Genomic DNA, 19,284 nt, shown 5'->3' on the forward strand with positions numbered 1-19,284 from the left:
CCCTCTTCCGTCCTCTCCAGTCTTAAGCCTAGGTGTGAATGGAGTCTGGGAAACCAGCCCATACTCTAGACAATTGAAATCATTCCAGAATATTTTTTTCTACAGTACATTTAACATTTCCATTCTACAATATGGCCTCTGACAAAGAACTCTCAAAATCCTATTGTATTTGGGGTGTTTTTTTATGGAGAGCAATGAGTGTCGAATATGAAGAACAAAAAAAAGAAATGCGCCCCCCCACCTATTGTCAGTGCGGAGAGACATGCATCTTGATAGTACATCCATAATCTTTGGTTGTATAAAGATTCCAAGTTTCCGACTTGGACGACCATTGAAAACGCTATTCCCAGCAAAGGCTCGTTATTTTACTGAAGTTCCCAGTTGTTTTGAACACACTGAAGTTGGAAATTTACGAGTTTTGAGCGCAGCAAAAGCTTGCAATGAGCTAAGTGATGCCGTTTCGATGAAGGGCTTTTGTAAACAGAGGTCTCCAGATGACTGAGGTTTCTCTACTGTAAATTAAATATAAACTCCTGAGTTTAGTTTTGTACAAAATGCATCAATATCAATGCAATCAAGTCAAAACTTTAATTCATGAATATATTTTCTAAATGGAATTTAATTTAATTTCAATTAATTTCCTAAATTGAAATTACACATGGGTTTAAAAATCAAGCAAACATGTTAGGGTAATTTATTAGTATGATTTAATCAAAGATTGTGAACAAAAACAGACAGCCACCCACGTTAGAAAAAAACCCAAACAGTGTAACATTGACATTCGCATTATAAAATAACAAAAACAGTGTATCATGCTTAAACAACTCCTGGATTACGGAGGACACCAATAGGTCCTATTTGATATGCTAATTTGAAATTCCCATAATATTGCCAGTACTCTAGATACCATCCCTGCCAACCAGTATTTCTTTGTACAAATAGATGCTTCTCAAATTTATATGACTGCTAAACTGTATCATCGCATAATAATCTCAAGGTGTTTCTGTGTACCTGAAATGATAAAGCTCAAGTGATGCAGCTGCATGTAGTTCACGGGGGGGGGGGGGGGGGGGGGGGGGGGTGTTCAGTTCGGACAACAGTTCACTGGCAAGGAATAGTAACATTAAACAGCTAAACCAAGAGCTACACTGGTGTGACATTGCAGACACTTCGGACTAGATATCTGTTAACAGGTTTATCAAATTCCATCATTCCCGCAAGGTTTTGCTGATCAGTTTCCTTAAAGACAGGGGGGGTGGAGCACACATGCAATAATTACTCAGTGATGAAAAGCTTTTTGTCCATAGAGTTGGGAGATAATACAAATCATACATAGAAAAAAAAAATCCATGTCTTCACTTCTCCACACAAATCTTCCTCTGTCAGAAAAGGGAGAGCAGACAACTTTATGATTAGCTCTACATGTGTGCTTTGTAAAGGGGAATAAAGAAGACATTGCAAAAACCCAGTACAAATCTGCAACACATGGACCAACCCATAACCATTTAAAAATGTTAATCTTACCTGTCTGAGGGTCAAGGTTGTTCTTCGTTGCTACCACTAGGTGTCCGGCTGTGAATTTGACTCCTCAGCTGTTCAATTAGCTCTGGGTTCTGCTGTTGCATTTGCTGCGCAAATTGTTGGCCCCTAAATGGACATAGCGAGGGGATGGAATGGCAGTTACCAAGTACAAGTCACAAAAACAATGCATTTTATTAATACTCACATTAAAATGTTATCATGTCTTTATCACTGATGCTACGGGTATAATATACAAGTAATATTTGGCACAGAGTGAGTAGAGCTGGTGGTAGACTTACGCTTGGATGAGACCAGAAATGTCACCTGGACCAGCTCCCACTACTCCAACTCCTGCTGCCGGTCCGGCTCCTAACCCTGGTCCAGCTCCTAATGGTCCGGCTCCTAACCCTGGTCCGGCTCCTAACCCTGACCCTGCTCCTAACCCAGGCACTGCTGGAGCTCCCATTGGCCCATAAGCTCCTGACATCATCCCCGACATCCTGTACAATACAGACAAGAAAGGTGGTCTACATGCATTTACTTTAAAAGCGCCCTACTTTTCACAACTAATTGTGGAATCTCAGAGTGAATTTACAAAGTCCTTGTGCTGCATCTAAAAAAACACATTTATTTGATAGACAATTAATGGATAACTTACATTTGCTGTACTTGTGGGTTGTTCATCAAACCGGACGCCTAGGACAAAGCAGCCCTAACAATGTCAATATGATTTCTAATTCAGTAAACCTTCTCTACATATGCTGCATTCATGACATCTCATAAATACGACTGGGGGGTGAACACCTCTCCAACTAGTGGGAAACTCATTAAAAACATGTTTTTAGACATTTCTAAAATGTTATTGAAAATGAAATACAGAAATATCTAATTGACATTCGTATTCACACCAGAGTCAATAATTTGTAAAAGCACATTTGACAGTGAACACAGCAGAGTCTTTCTGGGTAAAGAGCTTTCCACACCTAGATTGTGCAACTTTTGCCTATCAGTCTTTAAAAAAAATACAAAAATTCAGGCTCTGTGAAATTGGTTGTTGATCATTGCTAGACAACCATTTTCAGGTCTTGCCATAGATATAAGTTAAAACTTCAATTCGACCACTCAGGAGCATTCACCGTCTTCTTGATAAGCAACTCCAGTGTAGATTTGACCTTGCATTTTAAGGTTATTGTCCTGCTGAAAGGCAAATTAATCCCCCAGTGTCTGGTGGATAGCAGAATGAACCATGATTACAAGCACACCCATAACATGATGCAGCCACCACTATGCTTGAAAATATGGAGTTGTACTCAGTAATGTGTTGTATTGGATGTGCCCCCAACATAACACTTTGTATTCAGGATAAAAAAGCTAATTGCTTTATCACATTTATTGCAGCATTACTTTAGTGCCTTGTTACAAACAGGATGCATGTTTCTGTACAGGCTTCCTTCTTTTCACTCTGTCATTTAGGTTAGTATTGTGGAGTAACTACAATGTTGTTGATCCATCCTCAGTTCTACCACTGCCATTGACCTCTAACTGTTTTAAAGTAACCATTGGCCTCATGGTGAAATCTGAGCAGTTTCCTTCCTCTCTGAAAACTGAGTTAGGAAGGACGACCGTATCTTTGTAGTGACTGGGTGTATTGATACAACATCCAATGTGTATTTAATAACTTCACCATGCTCAGAGATATTTAATATCTGCTTTTTACCCATCTATAAATAGGTGCCCTTCTTTGTGAGGCATTGGAAAACCTCCCTGGTCTTTGTGGTTGAATCAGTGTTTCAAATTCGCTGCTTGACTGAGGGACCTTACAGATAATTGTATGTGTGTGGTACAGAGATACGGTAGTCATTCAAAAATCATGTTAAACACTATTGCACAGTGAGTCCATGCAACTTGTTAAACAAATGTTTACCCCTGAGCTTATTTAGTCTTGCCATAACATAGGGGCTGAATACTTTGTTTCAAGACATTTCAGCTTTTCATTTTTAATTAATTTGTACAAATTTAAAAGAAAAATGGAATTCCACTCTGACAAAAAAAGGGTATTGTGCATAGATCAGTGACAAGATAAATCGCAATCTAATCCATTTTACATTCTGGCTGTAACAAAATGTAGAAAAAGTTGAGGGGTGTGAATAATTTCTGAAGGCACTTTATATGGCTTTTAAACACTATAAATTGTTTACGAGCATGATGGCTGTACTTTTTGTTTATGGTTGACGCAGCTTGTTTGCCATTAGCCAATTAATGTTCTCTTGTCATTCCTAGTATTTTCCATTTGAAAAAGGCCAGTTTTAGTTAAAGCTGCACTAGGCAGAAATCGCGCCGCCATTTTATGGGTGTGGGGGGGATGTGTTTGCCTAATTTCAGTTTGTGTGACAAAACAAGCTAGTGTAGAGAATCATTGTACCATCTAAACCGCTGTGAAATACATATTTCCCATAAGCAAAAATATTGTATTTTGAGCTTGTGTACAAAACATAAAAGATGCAAAAATTAAATGTAAGAATGGGAAGCACAGAAATAGCACACAACATATCTACTGCTTCTTAGACTTGCTTTCAAAGACAATGACAGATCTATAACTCCTATTTCTATGTGTATTTGGTCAGGTCACCCAAAAAGTTACACATTTCAGCTTTCATGGAACTCACCATGTTCATGAAACCAGGGTTACTGAGCAAACCAGCCAGATCAACTCCTCCCATTCCTCCTGTCTGAACAAATAAATAACATGATCAACAATGATATATTACAACTGATATGTATTCTCCATTGTGGTTGAGATGTTACCAACTTACCGGGCTTGGAGTCTCCATTTTCTGCTCTGCTATTTTCAGGTTGGATTTGTAGGTGTCGTTCTCTGGGTCCAACTCTAGGGCTTTCTTGTAATAACCTACAGCTTCTGTGTGTTTGTTTAAACTGGCTAGAGCCAACCTGGAAGCATGGGACGTTTGAAGTCAATGTATGTTCACAATCATCAGTCAATAACAAAGCAGCAACACACTAGCCCATGTCCACGGTAATATTGAACGCTAGTGTCTAACCTACCCCATTCTTCCATATGCTTTGCTGTAGTTTGGGTCAATCCCAATGGCAAGTTCACAGTCCTGAACTGCTCCAGCGTAGTTGCCTAGTTTGCTGTATGCAGCAGCCCTAGCAAAAACAATTCCATACAATTAGCAGTACCTCACAAAAACTGAAATTGATTTATTGCTTGACTAAAGCTGCATACATGAGTGAAAATCGTCAAAATGTGCATTTGGGCATACACAATGTGTGACTAATTGTCAGAGTCCTCCAAGTTCAGGAGTTTGTTGGTCAATACCTGTTGCAGTAGTAGACTGCATTCCGGGGGTTTATGGCAATAGCCTTTGAGTAGAATTCCACAGCTGCCCCAAATTTCTCAACCTTCATTTGATCATTGCCTGCCATAAAGAAAATACAAATATTATAGGCCTACAAACAGCTCTTAGATTTGAAGAGAGCTACGTACACGTCATGGGAACTTTAGAGGGAGCGCAACGTTCAGTGTGGTATGTGGATCTGTTCACATCAGGGGAACTGAGCAGGATTAAATGACTTTGATTGAACTTCACATTTCCATGTGTTGTGTTAACATTCAATAGCATCTTTGCATCACATGATTATGCTTAGCATTGAAGTCAGACGGAAGGACACATATGGTAAACACATGATTCTGCCAGTGTGTTTGTACTAAGTTGAGGATGTTAGACTCAAATGTTCATATCTGTTGATAATATTAGAGTCAGACTGCTAAAGGTATAAGGACAGGGATTGTTTCTGTTTTTTCCCCATGTTGTGAGATTCTTTCTGGTGTTGTGACAGAACACTGGAGCTGTGAAATAAGGATATCAGGGCCGGCTTAGAGAAAGCAGTTGTAGCACTAGAGCACGCATGGGAGAAATGAATTGCAGCAGTATAGCCATTAGCATTGATGATGATTATGAGTACACAATGCATGGAATGTCAAGGCATAAGTGCACATTTTCATACAATCTTATTTTAAAGAACATAGTACTGTCCTTGTCTATTAATGTTCCATAATGTCATATTTTATGTGGACCCCAGGAAGAGTAGCTGCTGCTTTAGCTAATGGGGATCCTAATAAAATACTAAAGCTGATCGTGAAGACTGAGTAATGCACAAACTATTACGGGGAGGTCCTACCGTCAGTTTTGAGTCTCTCTGCCTCTGCTACTTCCTCCTCAGTAGGGGAATCTGTGGCTGTGTTTATTTTCACCTGGGAGGTTTCGGGATGCTGCAACAGACAGTCAACACATCTGAGACAAAGGCCCATTGGCCACAATCACCTTCATATTAAGTGGATGTCTTTTGAGTCTACCTTCTGTGTCGCAGAGGCAAAAATCTCTGGTAATGTTTGAGTGACAGATAGGGTCTGGTCATCGGTCGAGACCTCAAAGGCAGTCTCCAGGCATTGGACTGCAACTGAAAAATAATCAGATGTTTAGGAATGGCAATGACACTAACTGGACACAGTTGAGTCCCTGGCCATCGTCCAACGTAGGCTGAGAACCCATCTCCTCAGACTGACTCTTGGCTTCCTTACTCCAATTTACCTTCTAAACTTTCCTGAGCATCTGATGATAGACTCCCAGAGCCCAGTTGATCATGAAGAAACTGAATGATGGAGATGGCAAGACGCTTTGTGTCTGTCATTTTGGATTGAGGTCCAAACCTCTCAGTAGAATGTGTATTGCGAGGGACCCTGAAGAAGAAAGTTAATGAGATGTATGTATAAAAAAACATCCACTGTAAATAACTGGCAACTGGTTGGGATTAATTGTCTCTTACATTTCTATTGTAGCTACATAACAAAAAAGCCTATACGTTACCATCTGTTTCGATAGCGGATTTAAGTTCAACGTGGAGTTTAGTCCGCTAGTGACTAGATAGGATTAAGAAACGAAACTAATCCTAGACTAACAACAAACATGCTAACAATCTAGCTAGTTTACTTGGCAGGTGACGTTGCTAACTAGACTGTTCTAGTAAGTTGCTTATGGTCGGCTGCTAGCTAATACGGCTAACACAACTAGCAGTTGGCCTGCCATGTGAAAGCACTCGGTGTATTGCCACATAAACAGACGAGCTAATTTTGTTTACGTGTAGGGAGTTGTTTAAACTTACGTGGATAGCTTAACTAGAGCTAACTAGTATCTTGATTGTAGCTATCTAGCTTAGCATTACTGACATGACGGCAATAACATGGCTTTCTGAGCACTTTACCCCGATTTACTCAACTGACAGATAGCTATGTGGTTTAAAGAACGTTCAGCTATGCCACACAATATAACATATATACAAATGTGTAAACTAGCAATAATTATTCTTACCAGTTGCCTTTGCTTCAGACGTTCCTTGCAGTAACGTTAGCTGGTGGTGATGGGGGAAAAAATGTGTTGATTTTCGTCGCATGTGTGACGCGTCATATCTGCGTAGGCTGAAGCATGCGTCCTTACGTCAGTGTGCGTGCCTCCAATTTTGACTTTGTGGCTGTGGTAACTAAGGGAAACATCAGTGGTCAAAACCCCTAATCGCTGAATTGGCATCGTCAACCACAGGCTGTAAAACTCACCGCGAACGTTGCTTCTCAGATTTCTGAAATATGGCACCGACAGGTGAGTCTACGAAATTCATTAATATTACATTGGGTATTTTATAACAGGTCTTTGTCAAATGAATAAGATCAACGTTTTGCATATTCAATCGTCAGTCTGTGCTGGACTTGATAACGCTTTCTGGATACTAACGCTTTACGTTAGTTAGCTAACGTTAACCTTATTTAACAGAAAATGTATTGCATGCTATTAAAATGTTGTTTGTAGCAAGCAAGCACATCCCTGCAGGTTCATCGCATCTAGCTAAATAACCAGTTTAGCCACGCACTAACACGATTGATAGTTAGCTAGTTACAATACAGCATGCATCCGTCCCATTCAGTTAGCTACCTAGCCAACTAGATCAAAATCCAGGCGTGATTACAAGTTGGCAAGAATCCCACTGGCGCGTTTTGATAATGAACCGGAACCTTCCAAATGTTACAATCTTTGTGTAGTACAAAGTAAGCTGTACAAAGTAAGCTGTACAAAGTAAGCTGTACAAAGTAAGCTGTACTGACAATGTCCTCTTACATTTGCTAGCTAGATATATATTTCAGTAGGGAGGATGACAACCGCCTAATTTAATTAAACGATAGTTTGCTAGCGTTAGCTAATTGTGTTAGATAATCAGTGTTGAACCCCAAAGTATCACTGGATTAGCTACTACAATGCACATCCACATAGTTTCCATAGATTAAATAGTAGAAATGTCAACACTATTATTACTATCATGGGTTGTCATTTGCATACTGCCAATTGGTTGCTAGTGTTTTAAGGGCAGCACTGAACTGTTGCTAGATAGTATTTTTATGGGGTGTAAAGACGGTCACAGTAGTGTTGATTGTACATCAGCCACAGTATCTTCTGACCACGTGAGCAGTGCTGATGCTGAAACTAGGCATAGTTTATAGCAAATGCCGTTGAATGCCGCCATAGTGGGAAAAAAGCTATTTCCTTATAACCTGTACACTTCCTCACAGTTCAGCAGTTAGGCCTTTTCCAAGACGAACCATCCAACTCGTGACCATTCCTTATTTCACCCCACAGGAGAGGTGGCGTCTGGCAGTGGTGCGCGAGTGTGTGCTGACAACCGCCTGCGCTGGGACCTGACCCCCGAGCAAATCCATCAGCTCTCAGATGAGCTTATTGACAAGACCAAAAAGGTGTATGACTGTGTTGGGGCCCTGGACCTGGCCAGTGTTTCCTATGAGAACACCCTGAAATCCCTCGCTGATGTAGAGGTGGAGTACACAGGTGGGTGAGACTCGTACTCCAAAAAGACACCTTTCTTTAACCCCTTTCCTCTATTGTGACAGTGAATTGAAATTACTGAATTAAGGTTACAGCAGTGCGGTGAAAATATAATTTCCTCTATGTAGGAACCTATAGGTTTGGGGCGGCAGGTAGCCTAGTGGTTAGAGCGTTGGGCCAGTAACTGCTCCTGAACTAGGCAGTTAACCCACTGTTCCCCGGTAAGACGTCATTGTAATTAAGAATTTGTTCTTAACTGACTTGCCTAGTTAAATAAAATAAATAGGTTGATACATAATTGGTGCATTTGTTCAGTAGAACCAATATACTTGTGTGAAGAGGGCAAAGAACAAGTCCATGCACTTTGTTGGTAGCTGATGGGCAGGTTTCACAAAAACAAAACTAAAGATATATAATCAGTTCAGTCCAGCAGTTCATAGCAACCACACCTAGCATCTACTCCACTGCCATTGTAAGCGATGGGGAAATGTCTGAGTTGGCAGGAAAGAGGTATGCAATGTTATAGACAAATCAGCACTTTTTACATAAAGAATAGCTGACCAGCCTATGCTCACCACAATAGTGTTTTTGGCATTGTTTTGAAACCAGGGCACAGGCAGTGGACACTGGGCTGTACATGTTACATCATGCAGTTGTAGTCTTTTATAAACCCGGTGCAGCAAAATATCTCATACAAAATGTACAAAAGAGCATGTTTTTATTATCACTATCCCACCTCTCATCATTTTAGGCCCTTTATTAACTGTTTCATCACAATGCACATTTCCCAAAACCTGAGCTTATGTTTCAAGCTGAAAATTGTCACATTAGACTGGATTTATAAACTACAGGTGGGTGCTACACATTGGTAAAGGATGAGGTGAGTCCCCCTCTTTCAGTTACGAAAGCACTTTGAGCACTGAAAAAGCCCCAAATATAATCATCGTCATGATACAGTTGATTACTTTATTAGTGAGGAATGTTTTTTTCATGATCTTATTTTGTAAGTTACTTTTTTTAAATTGCTTTTAAATGTTGCATGTTTTTATTGCATTGGAATTGTGAATTTGTATAGTTGTGTGCAGGACTCCATGTTTAAATAATAAAGAAGCCTTGGTCTCAGGGCGATTCCCTGTTTTAAATAATAATACAAATCACTTGCAAAGAAAATGACACTCATAATACCTACTCACTCTTGCATTTTGACATGTTATTCCAGTTGAGCGCAATATGCTGGACTTCCCTCAGCACGTGTCCTCCTCCAAGGACGTACGCACGGCCAGCACCGACGCTGACAAGAAGCTGTCCGAGTTTGACGTGGAGATGAGCATGAGGGAGGACGTCTACCAGAGGATCGTGGCACTGGAGGTGAGGAGGAAGAGGTCAATAAAGGAGGTCCATCTCAATAGTCTGAAGTGGCTTCCTGTCCTCATCTCTTTATATTGACATTTAGTAATTTAGCAGACACTCTTATCCAGAGCGACTTACAGTTAGTGCATTCTTCTTAAGATATGTGAGACAACCACATATCAGTCGTAGTGAGTACATTTTTCCTCAATAAAGTAGTTATCTGTGAGGTACAACCTATTAAGGGGAAGAAAAACATTTTATTTATTCTTTATTCTTCATCTGCAGTCTGACTGATGAAAACTGATCTGAAAACACACTCAGTAGATGTGCTTTCATCTGCCCACTTCATCAGATCAGTACAGCTGATAAATACTTTGTTGAGGGATCAGGACTAATAAAGAAGGGGAAAACTCCGTTTGGCCTGTTGCGATGTACCGATAGGATCTCAGTAAGTGAGGCCTGTATGTTTTCACATGTTATTGCCTCATCATGTTGTCTTTAGAATTATCCTATGGCTATGCAAAGCTGGGTGCAGAATCATGCTCATCAGCTGAGATCTGCTTTTTGTCCTCTCACAGGGGAAGCTTGACGCTGACACGCTCACTGATGAATCCAAGAGGTACATGGAGAGGCTGATCAAGCTGGGCCAAAGGAATGGCCTCCACCTGGCCAAAGAGACACAGGATGTAAGGGACTTTACTGAAAGGTTTTAAATTCCAAAGCTCATACTCTGATCAGGCCTGGGTTCAAATACTATTTGCCATCTTTCCAATAATGAGCGATTGCTTTAGCCTGCCTGTAGTGCTTCAGACAAGCACAGCTAGAGTATCTGAAATTATTTCTAATAGTATTTGAACCCAGCTCTACCTCTGATCATTAGGGTCATTGTCAACCCATTGTCTTACTTCGATCTCAAAACAGGAAGTCAAAAGGATTAAGAAGAAGCTTAGCAACCTGTGCATTGACTTCAACAAACACCTGAACGAGGACACCACCAGTCTGGTTTTCACCAGAGAGGAGCTGGGTGAGTTCACAGGATATTGATTTGGTCTGATTTTTGATCTTTGGTCAGACACCTATCAAAGCGGTCCCTGTTCTTTTGTAGAAGTCACGGTCAAAAGAATGCCAAAAACATAACTTTCACCGACGGTGGCAGTGCAGTTCGGCAATAACTGATTCAGGGGAAAGATACCTGTAAATTGTACTCAGGAAAATGATCTCTGTTTCTAGTCCAGTTTTCAGGTTTCCAATTGAATTGCTTAAAAAAGAAGCAACAAGCGCTGTATCATTGAAAGCAAATCCAGAAATATGACTTGACATGTATGACGATGCACTTTAGGCGGTCTCCCCGAGGACTTCCTGAGCTCGCTGGAGAAGGACGGGGACAAGCTGAAGATCACCCTCAAGTACCCTCACTACTTCCCCACCATGAAGAAGTGCTTCATCCCTGAGACCCGTAGGAAGCTGGAGGAGGCCTTCAACTCTCGCTGCAAAGAGGTGAGCCGTTGTCTGTTCTCTGTGAGACAGAGATACTATCCGGTATTGGAAGAGAATTTTGTACCCTACTGTAATATTTTTTTTTAAACACGGCAATGGCCAGAGAAAGTATTCGAAGCAAGAAAATTGCTGAGCCCTCTCAAATAAAGTCAAACTGCTGCATGGAAATGTACCATTAAGTTTATTTCAGCCAAAAAGTATGATAGACAGCGTTTCAGCTCCACATTTTTTATTTTCTCTGAGCACCAAGTATAACCCGAAAAATGGTCCCCTCGAATTCATTTCAGATTCCAACCTCTGTAATTTTCTCCTGGTGTAGGAAAACTCTGCCATCCTGAAAGAGCTGGTGCAGCTGAGGGCTCAGAAGAGCTCCCTGCTGGGCTTCACCACCCACACTGACTTTGTCCTGGAGATGAACATGGCCAAGTCTGGCAAGAAGGTGGCTGGCTTCCTAGGTGGGTCGAGATGAGAGGGGTTGAGAAAGGAGTTCAGTTCGTACAACTCATTGAAAGGTTGTTATGGTCCGCGATTCCATTTTCAACTGACCAGTGTACAATTTGGCTAGTTGTTTGTGGTTTACTATTGTTAGCTGCAGAGGCTGCTGTCAGTTCTATCAGAAACAAAGTATTGGGAAGGCGGGTACCCTACCGGTTAAAGTATTGCGCCACTAACCGAAAGGTCACAGATTTGAATATCTGTGCCGACAATGTGAAAAATATGTAATAATTAACCCTAAGTTGCTCCAGTGGCACTGTAATGCTCTGGCTGACCCTGTAAAACAACACATTTCACTGCACCTATCCTGTGTATCTGACAATAAAAAATGTAGACGTGTGTGTGCTGCAGCTGCTTCCCTATACTCCCCTGACCCCAGAGGCCGTAACCACCCTGTTCCATTTTAGTCAAAGTTTTCATGTCATATTGTATTTGTTGAGGGCACTGCTCACACTCAACTATGCATTAACAAACACAACTGCTACAACACAAAATGTTTCACATTGCAAAAAACAATACACACACACACACACTAGTTACTACCGCTTTGCTCCAACGTCTGTCGGTCTTTCGGAGTATACACATATCCTTTGTGTACCTTTGACAATAAGGTAATGTTTCTATTTTCCAGAGGAGCTGGCCCGTAAGCTGAAGCCCCTGGGGGAGGAGGAGCGCAAGGTCATCCTCGCGCTGAAGGAGAAGGAGTGCCAGAAGAGGAGCCTGCCTTTCAATGGCGAGCTGCAAGCCTGGGACACGCGCTACTTCATGACCCAGGTAGGGCAGAGGAGGGAAAAAATACAAATGTCTACAACTCTGTTATGCTCAGTGACCCAACAGCGATTTATTTAACACATCAATACATCGGTGTGGGATGATATCAGAGTTGCAGGATGCAAAGATTATTGTTCTGTTGTATTTCCCCCCAATCCCCCGTGTAAATATTGGACTATAAATTGTGCCTTCCTGTATTATACTCATGCTAAAATGGTTATTATATTCTACTGAGCCATTTACTTCATGTTCCTATTCTTATTTTTTATTATTTATTATTGTTGCATTGTCGAGAAGGAACCATGTGTATCCCCTACATATGACTAATAAAGCTTGAAACTATTAAATAGTTTCTACACCATATATACATACACACACCGTACCAGTCAAAGGTTTGGATATACCTACTCATTCAAGGTTTTTTCTTTATTTTTTAAAACTTTTTACCGTTTTCAACATTGTAGAATAATAGTAAAGACATCAAAACGATTGAATAAAACATTTGGAATCATGTAATAACCCAACAAGTGTTAAACAAATCAAAATACAGTCGTGGCCAAAAGTTTTGAGAATGACACAAATATTAATTTCCACAAAGTTTGCTGCTTCAGTGTCTTTAGATATTTTTGTCAGATACTATGGAATACTGGAGTATAATTACAAGCATTTCATAAGTGTCAAAGGCTTTTATTGACAATAACATGAAGTTGATGCAAAGAGTCAATATTTGCAGTGTTGACACTTCTTTTTCAAGACCTCTGCAATCCGCCCTGGCATGCTGTCAATTAACTTCTGGGCCACATCCGGACTGATGGCAGCCCATTCTTGCATGATCAATGCTTGGAGTTTGTCAGAATTTGTGGGGTTTTGTTTGTCCACCCGCCTCTTGAGGATTGACCACAAGTTCTCAATGGGATTAAGGTCTGGGGAGTTTCCTGGCCATGGACCCAAAATATCGCTGTTTGGTTCTCCGAGCCACTTAGTTATCACTTTTGCCTTATGGCAAGGTGCTCCATCATGCTGGAAAAGGCATTGTTCGTCACCAAACTGTTCCTGGATGGTTGGGAGAAGTTTCTCTCGGAGGATGTGTTGGTACCATTCTTTATTCATGGTCGTGTTCTTAGGCAAATTGTGAGTGAGCCCACTCCCTTGGCTGAGAAGCAACTCCACACATGAATCGTCTCAGGATGCTTTACTGTTGGCATGACACAGGACTGATGGTAGTGCTCACCTTGTCTTCCCCGGACAAGCTTTTTTCTGGATGCCCCAAACAATCGGAAAGGGGATTCTTCAGAGAAAATTACTTTACCCCAGTCCTCAGCAGTCCAATCCCTGTACCTTTTGCAGAATATCAGTCTGTCCCTGATGGTTTTCCTGGAGAGAAGTGGCTTCTTTGCTGCCCTTCTTGACACCAGGCCACCCTCCAAAAGTATTTGCCTCACTGTGCGTGCAGATGCACTCACACCTGCATACTGCCATTCCTGAGCAAGCTCTGTACTGGTGGTGCCCCGATCCCGCAGCTGAATCAACTTTAAGAGACGGTCCTGGCACTTGCTGGACTTTCTTGGGCGCCCTGAAGCCTTCTTCAGAACAATTGAACCGCTCTCCTTGAAGTTCTTGATGATCCGATAACTGGTTGATTTAGGTGCAATCTTACTGGCAGCAATATCCTTGCCCGTGAAGCCCTTTTTGTGCAAAGCAATGATGACAGCACGTGTTTCCTTGCAGGTAACCATGGTTGACAGAGGAAGAACAATGATTCCAAGCACCACCCTCCTTTTGAAGCTTCCAGTCTGTTATTCAAACTCAATCAGCATGACAGAGTGATCTCCAGCCTTGTCCTCGTCAACACTCACACCTGTGTTAACAAGATAATCACTGACATGATGTCAGCTGGTCCTTTTGTGGCAGGGCTGAAATGCAGTGGACATGTTTTTGGGGGATTCAGTTCATTTGCATGTTAAAGAGGGACTTTGCAATTAATCTGATCACTCTTCATAACATTCTGGAGTATATGCAAATTGCCATCATACAGCCTAGCCAGTCTCCAGACCTGAACCCAATAGAAAATCTTTGGAGGGAGCTGAAAGTCCGTATTGCCCAGCGACAGCCCCGAAACCTGAAGGATCTGGAGAAGGTCTATATGGAGGAGTGGGCCAAAATCCCTGCTGCAGTGAGTGCAAATCTGGTCAAGAACTACAGGAAACGTATGATCTCTGTAATTGCAAGCAAAAGTTCCTGTACCAAATATTAATTTCTGCTTTTCTGTTGTATCAAATACTTATGTCATGCAATAAAATGCAAATTAGGGGTAGCCTAGTGGTTAGAGCATTGGACTAGTAACTGAAAGGTTGCCAGTTCAAATCCCCGAGCTGACAAGGTACAAAATCTGTCATTCTGCCCCTGAACAGGCAGTTAACCCACTGTTCCTAGACTGTCATTGAAAATAGGAATTTGTTCTTAACTGACTTGCCTAGTAAAATAAAGGTAAAATAAATTACATTTGTGATTTTCTGGATTTTTGTTTTAGATTCCGTCTCTCACAGTTGAAATGTACCTATGATAAAAATTACAGACCTCTACATGCTTTGTAAGTAGGAAAACCTGCAAAATCGGCAGTGTATCAAATACTTGTTCTCCCCAGTGTGTGTGTGTATATTTATGTTTAAACATTGTATTTTTTTACTGCAGCGCTGGAGCTGACCCTTTCGGCTATGTGGTTTATATTTGCCCCTGGGGGTATAAATAAAGTTGAAGTGTTTAATTATATCTATTTCCTCTGCTCTGCCCCCCTTTAGGTGGAGGAGACCCAGTACGCGGTGGACCAGAACCAGCTGAAAGAGTACTTCCCGATGGAGGTGGTGACCCGGGGCCTGTTGGACATCTACCAGGAGCTGCTCAACCTCACCTTTGATCTGGTGGAGGGCGCCCCAGTTTGGCACGACGACGTCACCCTCTACTGCGTCAAGGACCGCACCTCGGGCACGGTGGTGGGCCAGTTCTACCTGGACCTCTTCCCAAGGTGAGTCGGAGGAAAGCAGAGGAGATTGAAAAGGATTTAAGATGGCCGCCTTTGGTTTACTATTTTATTTTATTTAGCCTTTATTTTAACAAGGATTCATGCTGAGACCAAGGTCTCTTTAACATGTGTCCCCTGTACACACATCAAACACTATACACATCAATATACATACACATCAATATGCACATCAATATTCACATCAATACATGAAAAGCAAAGCAATGTGTTTTGTATGGTTGTTTTGATATATCGATCTTTTATAAGGATTTTATCATTATTATCATTTGTTTTGAAGGGAAGAAATCTGTATTTCATTGCTCTGCAGAGTTACGGTTTCATTTTGTAAATTAAGTTAAACTGCAATTAAATTAGAGAAGGAGCTCACCTTTTGCTCATCAACATAATGAGGGAGACAATAAAAAAAAAAACGAAGATTTAGCCAGTCATGTTTAACAGTCATGGTGATTGTGTTTAATTCCCCCCCCTGCCCCCCAGAGAGGGGAAGTACGGCCACGCTGCCTGCTTCGGCCTGCAGCCCGGCTGTCTGCTGTCGGACGGGACCCGCCAAATGGCGGTGGCAGCCATGGTGGCCAACTTCAGCAAGCCCACGGCCGATGCCCCGTCCCTGCTGCAGCATGACGAGGTGGAGACCTACTTCCACGAGTTTGGCCATGTCATGCACCAGCTCTGCGCTCAGGTGTGTGTGTGTCATTACTAGTATACAGCATTGTTCTGTTCCTGTGCACTGAAATTAATGTTTGTCTGAATAAAGGCATTTTAGTGTGATGGTTAATATATTTCCCACTCTGGCTGTTCATTTCCTGTCAAGTCCACCTGAAAGACTTTGTAACAAGGACTTCTTACATGTCACTTTAATGCCCGAGAAGGCATTGTCCTCCTCTGATCATTCAATCTAAAATATAGATTTCATATTATACATGCATGATGTTTTTTATTCAGACTGATATGAACTACTAAAACCTACTACACCTCAGGATTAGTTTATTAACAGATACCCATCTCTCTTCTGTCTCTGCTGCTACCAGGCGGACTTTGCCATGTTCAGCGGGACTCACGTGGAGCGGGACTTTGTGGAGGCGCCCTCCCAGATGCTGGAGAACTGGGTGTGGGAGAAAGAGCCCCTGCAGCGCATGTCCAAACACTACAAGACGGGCGCCCCTATCCCCGACGACCTGCTGGATAAACTCATGAAGTCCCGGCTGGCCAACACGGGTGGGTCACCACGAATACATTTCCTGGTTCCTTAATAGAACACCTCTTAACACGTTGTACACCAGTGCTGGAGGTTGGGTTATTGGGCTGTGGTCACCAACCAGACTCCTGATGAACTACCTGGTTTACAGGTATCATCAGTGTGTTGTGTTAACTCTCTCCCTCTCATGCAGGTCTGTTTAACCTGCGTCAGATTGTCCTGGCCAAGGTGGACCAGGCACTCCACACCAAGAATGGCCTGGACCCAGCTGAGGAGTATGCTCGGCTGTGCCAGGAGATCTTGGGTGTGCCCGCATCCTCAGGTCAGAGACAACCTCAACTAATGAGCCAGACCACCATCACAGCTGTAGTTTGGTAGCCTGGTCCCAGATATGTTTGTGCCATCTTGCCAACTCCTATGGTCATTGTCACTGCTTTTAAACAATCCTTTCTCTTTGCCATTGTGCCCATAGGAACCAACATGCCTGCCACGTTTGGCCACCTGGCAGGTGGTTATGACGCCCAGTACTACGGTTACCTCTGGAGCGAGGTCTACTCCATGGACATGTTCTACGCCCGCTTCAAGCAGGAGGGCATCATGAACCCAAAGGTTGGCACAGCTGAGCTAGTTATTTACAATGCTGTTTTTATACTTGACCATCTTCAGCTATTATCTAGTCATTTATATCAGGGGTCATTGGTTATTGATGCTAGTGAGCAGTGACTGCCTGCAGCCCTCCAGGACTGGAGTCATGTCATCTGACTTTGGTTTTTGAGCTCCAAAGATTTCACCATCACAGAAATGTAATTGTTTTTTGACTAAAATGGCCTCCTGTTTAATGCCGAGATCTTTTTCCATCTCTCCCAGGTGGGGCTTGACTACAGAAACTTTATCCTGAAGCCCGGAGGCTCTGAGGATGCTGAACTGATGCTGAAGAACTTCCTAGGGCGGGAGCCAAAGCAGGAATCTTTCCTTCTGAGCAAAGGACTAACGGTTGAGCTGGAGGCGGACACTCCATGTGCCTGTTGACCAATCACAGCCAGCTCAGTGTAAACATCCCCAACCAATCATACACTTAGGACACAGGCACAAGGGACCTACATTTTCAACAACAAAAAACCCAGACGAAGACAAGAATTGATAAAGAGAAGAATTTCCCGTTTCTGCTGCTCTACAGCCGTGTTCCCCAACCCTGGTCCTCCAGTACCCCAACAGTACACAGTTTTATTAAGCACACCTCGTTCAACTTGTCAACTAATCATCAAGGCCTCAATGAGTTGAATCAGATGTGCTTGTCCAGGGTTACATTAAAAATGTGTACTGACCAGGGTTGGGAAAGATTGCTCTGCATGCAACATCACCCAGTTTCCCCCCTTTTGTGCTGTGTTTTGAGTTTGGAAGTATATTTTAAACTGCAATTGTATTCAAGTAAGGAAGAGCAAAATACACTAAGAATTGACTTGACCCTTTGGTCGGCATTTGTTGACTTCTGTCAGTTTTCTCAGAAGAAGTAGCTCTCCAGTTTCTGCAGAGCTGCAATATGTACTGTACCTTGAGCATGGGACCTCAAACTCATTCTGGTCAGTATCTCTGACAGATTCAGTATCCTGTCTGGTAAAAGGAGGCTCTAGACTTTCACTTGAAGTACACTCGCTACCATAAAGCTGCTACAACACACTGTCCTAAGAACACAACTGTTACATTCGCTACCATAAAGCTGCTACAACACACTGTCCTAAGAACACAACTGTTACATTCGCTACCATAAAGCTGCTACAACACACTGTCCTAAGAACACAACTGTTACATTCGCTACCATAAAGCTGCTACAACACACTGTCCTAAGAACACAACTGTTACATTCGCTACCATAAAGCTGCTACAACACACTGTCCTAAGAACACAACTGTTACATTCGCTACCATAAAGCTGCTACAACACACTGTCCTAAGAACACAACTGTTACATTCGCTACCATAAAGCTGCTACAACACACTGTCCTAAGAACACAACTGTTACACTCGCTACCATAAAGCTGCTACAACACACTGTCCTAAGAACACAACTGTTACACTCGCTACCATAAAGCTGCTACAACACACTGTCCTAAGAACACAACTGTTACATTCGCTACCATAAAGCTGCTACAACACACTGTCCTAAGAACACAACTGTTACATTCGTTACCATAAAGCTGCTACAACACACTGTCCTAAGAACACAACTGTTACACTCGCTACCATAAAGCTGCTACAACACACTGTCCTAAGAACACAACTGTTACATTCGCTACCATAAAGCTGTTACAACACACTGTCCTAAGAACACAACTGTTACACTCGCTACCATAAAGCTGCTACAACACACTCCTAAGAACACAACTGTTACACTCGCTACCATAAAGCTGCTACAACACACTGTCCTAAGACCACAACTGTTACAATTGCTACCATAAAGCTGTTACAACACACTGTCCTAAGAACACAACTGTTACAATCGCTACCATA

The 19,284-nt window shown here is 42.1% G+C and overlaps 2 protein-coding genes and 1 non-coding gene across 3 annotated transcripts; 2 read left to right on the plus strand and 1 right to left on the minus strand.

The window, feature by feature from the left end:
• Window positions 1-690: 690 nt before the first annotated feature.
• LOC110490009 (small glutamine-rich tetratricopeptide repeat-containing protein alpha) lies at window positions 691-7,055 on the minus strand. Its single transcript, XM_021563124.3, has 12 exons — window positions 6,912-7,055; window positions 6,135-6,283; window positions 5,900-6,003; window positions 5,725-5,815; window positions 4,862-4,961; window positions 4,585-4,689; window positions 4,335-4,470; window positions 4,188-4,250; window positions 2,180-2,217; window positions 1,821-2,021; window positions 1,525-1,647; window positions 691-1,379 (listed from the first exon to the last, which is right to left on the minus strand). Exons 2-11 carry the CDS (start codon window positions 6,232-6,234, stop codon window positions 1,536-1,538), a joined length of 1,050 nt encoding a protein of 349 aa, XP_021418799.3. The 5' UTR covers window positions 6,235-6,283; window positions 6,912-7,055; the 3' UTR covers window positions 691-1,379; window positions 1,525-1,535.
• LOC110489937 (thimet oligopeptidase) lies at window positions 7,014-18,241 on the plus strand. The gene is made up of 14 exons (XM_021562998.3): window positions 7,014-7,196; window positions 8,226-8,432; window positions 9,649-9,797; window positions 10,358-10,465; window positions 10,701-10,803; window positions 11,119-11,276; window positions 11,596-11,731; window positions 12,403-12,545; window positions 15,341-15,564; window positions 16,060-16,261; window positions 16,611-16,797; window positions 16,971-17,099; window positions 17,250-17,386; window positions 17,645-18,241. Exons 1-14 carry the CDS (start codon window positions 7,184-7,186, stop codon window positions 17,804-17,806), a joined length of 2,058 nt encoding a protein of 685 aa, XP_021418673.2. The 5' UTR covers window positions 7,014-7,183; the 3' UTR covers window positions 17,807-18,241.
• Window positions 10,848-10,973, plus strand: LOC118966758 (small nucleolar RNA SNORA16B/SNORA16A family). The gene has a single exon (XR_005053642.1). It is a non-coding gene; the product is annotated as a small nucleolar RNA SNORA16B/SNORA16A family (small nucleolar RNA).
• Window positions 18,242-19,284: the final 1,043 nt, after the last annotated feature.

The sequence above is a fragment of the Oncorhynchus mykiss genome, chromosome 1 (assembly GCF_057628025.1).
Source record: "Oncorhynchus mykiss isolate SJ-2025 chromosome 1, ASM5762802v1, whole genome shotgun sequence".
Lineage (NCBI taxonomy): Eukaryota > Metazoa > Chordata > Actinopteri > Salmoniformes > Salmonidae > Oncorhynchus > Oncorhynchus mykiss.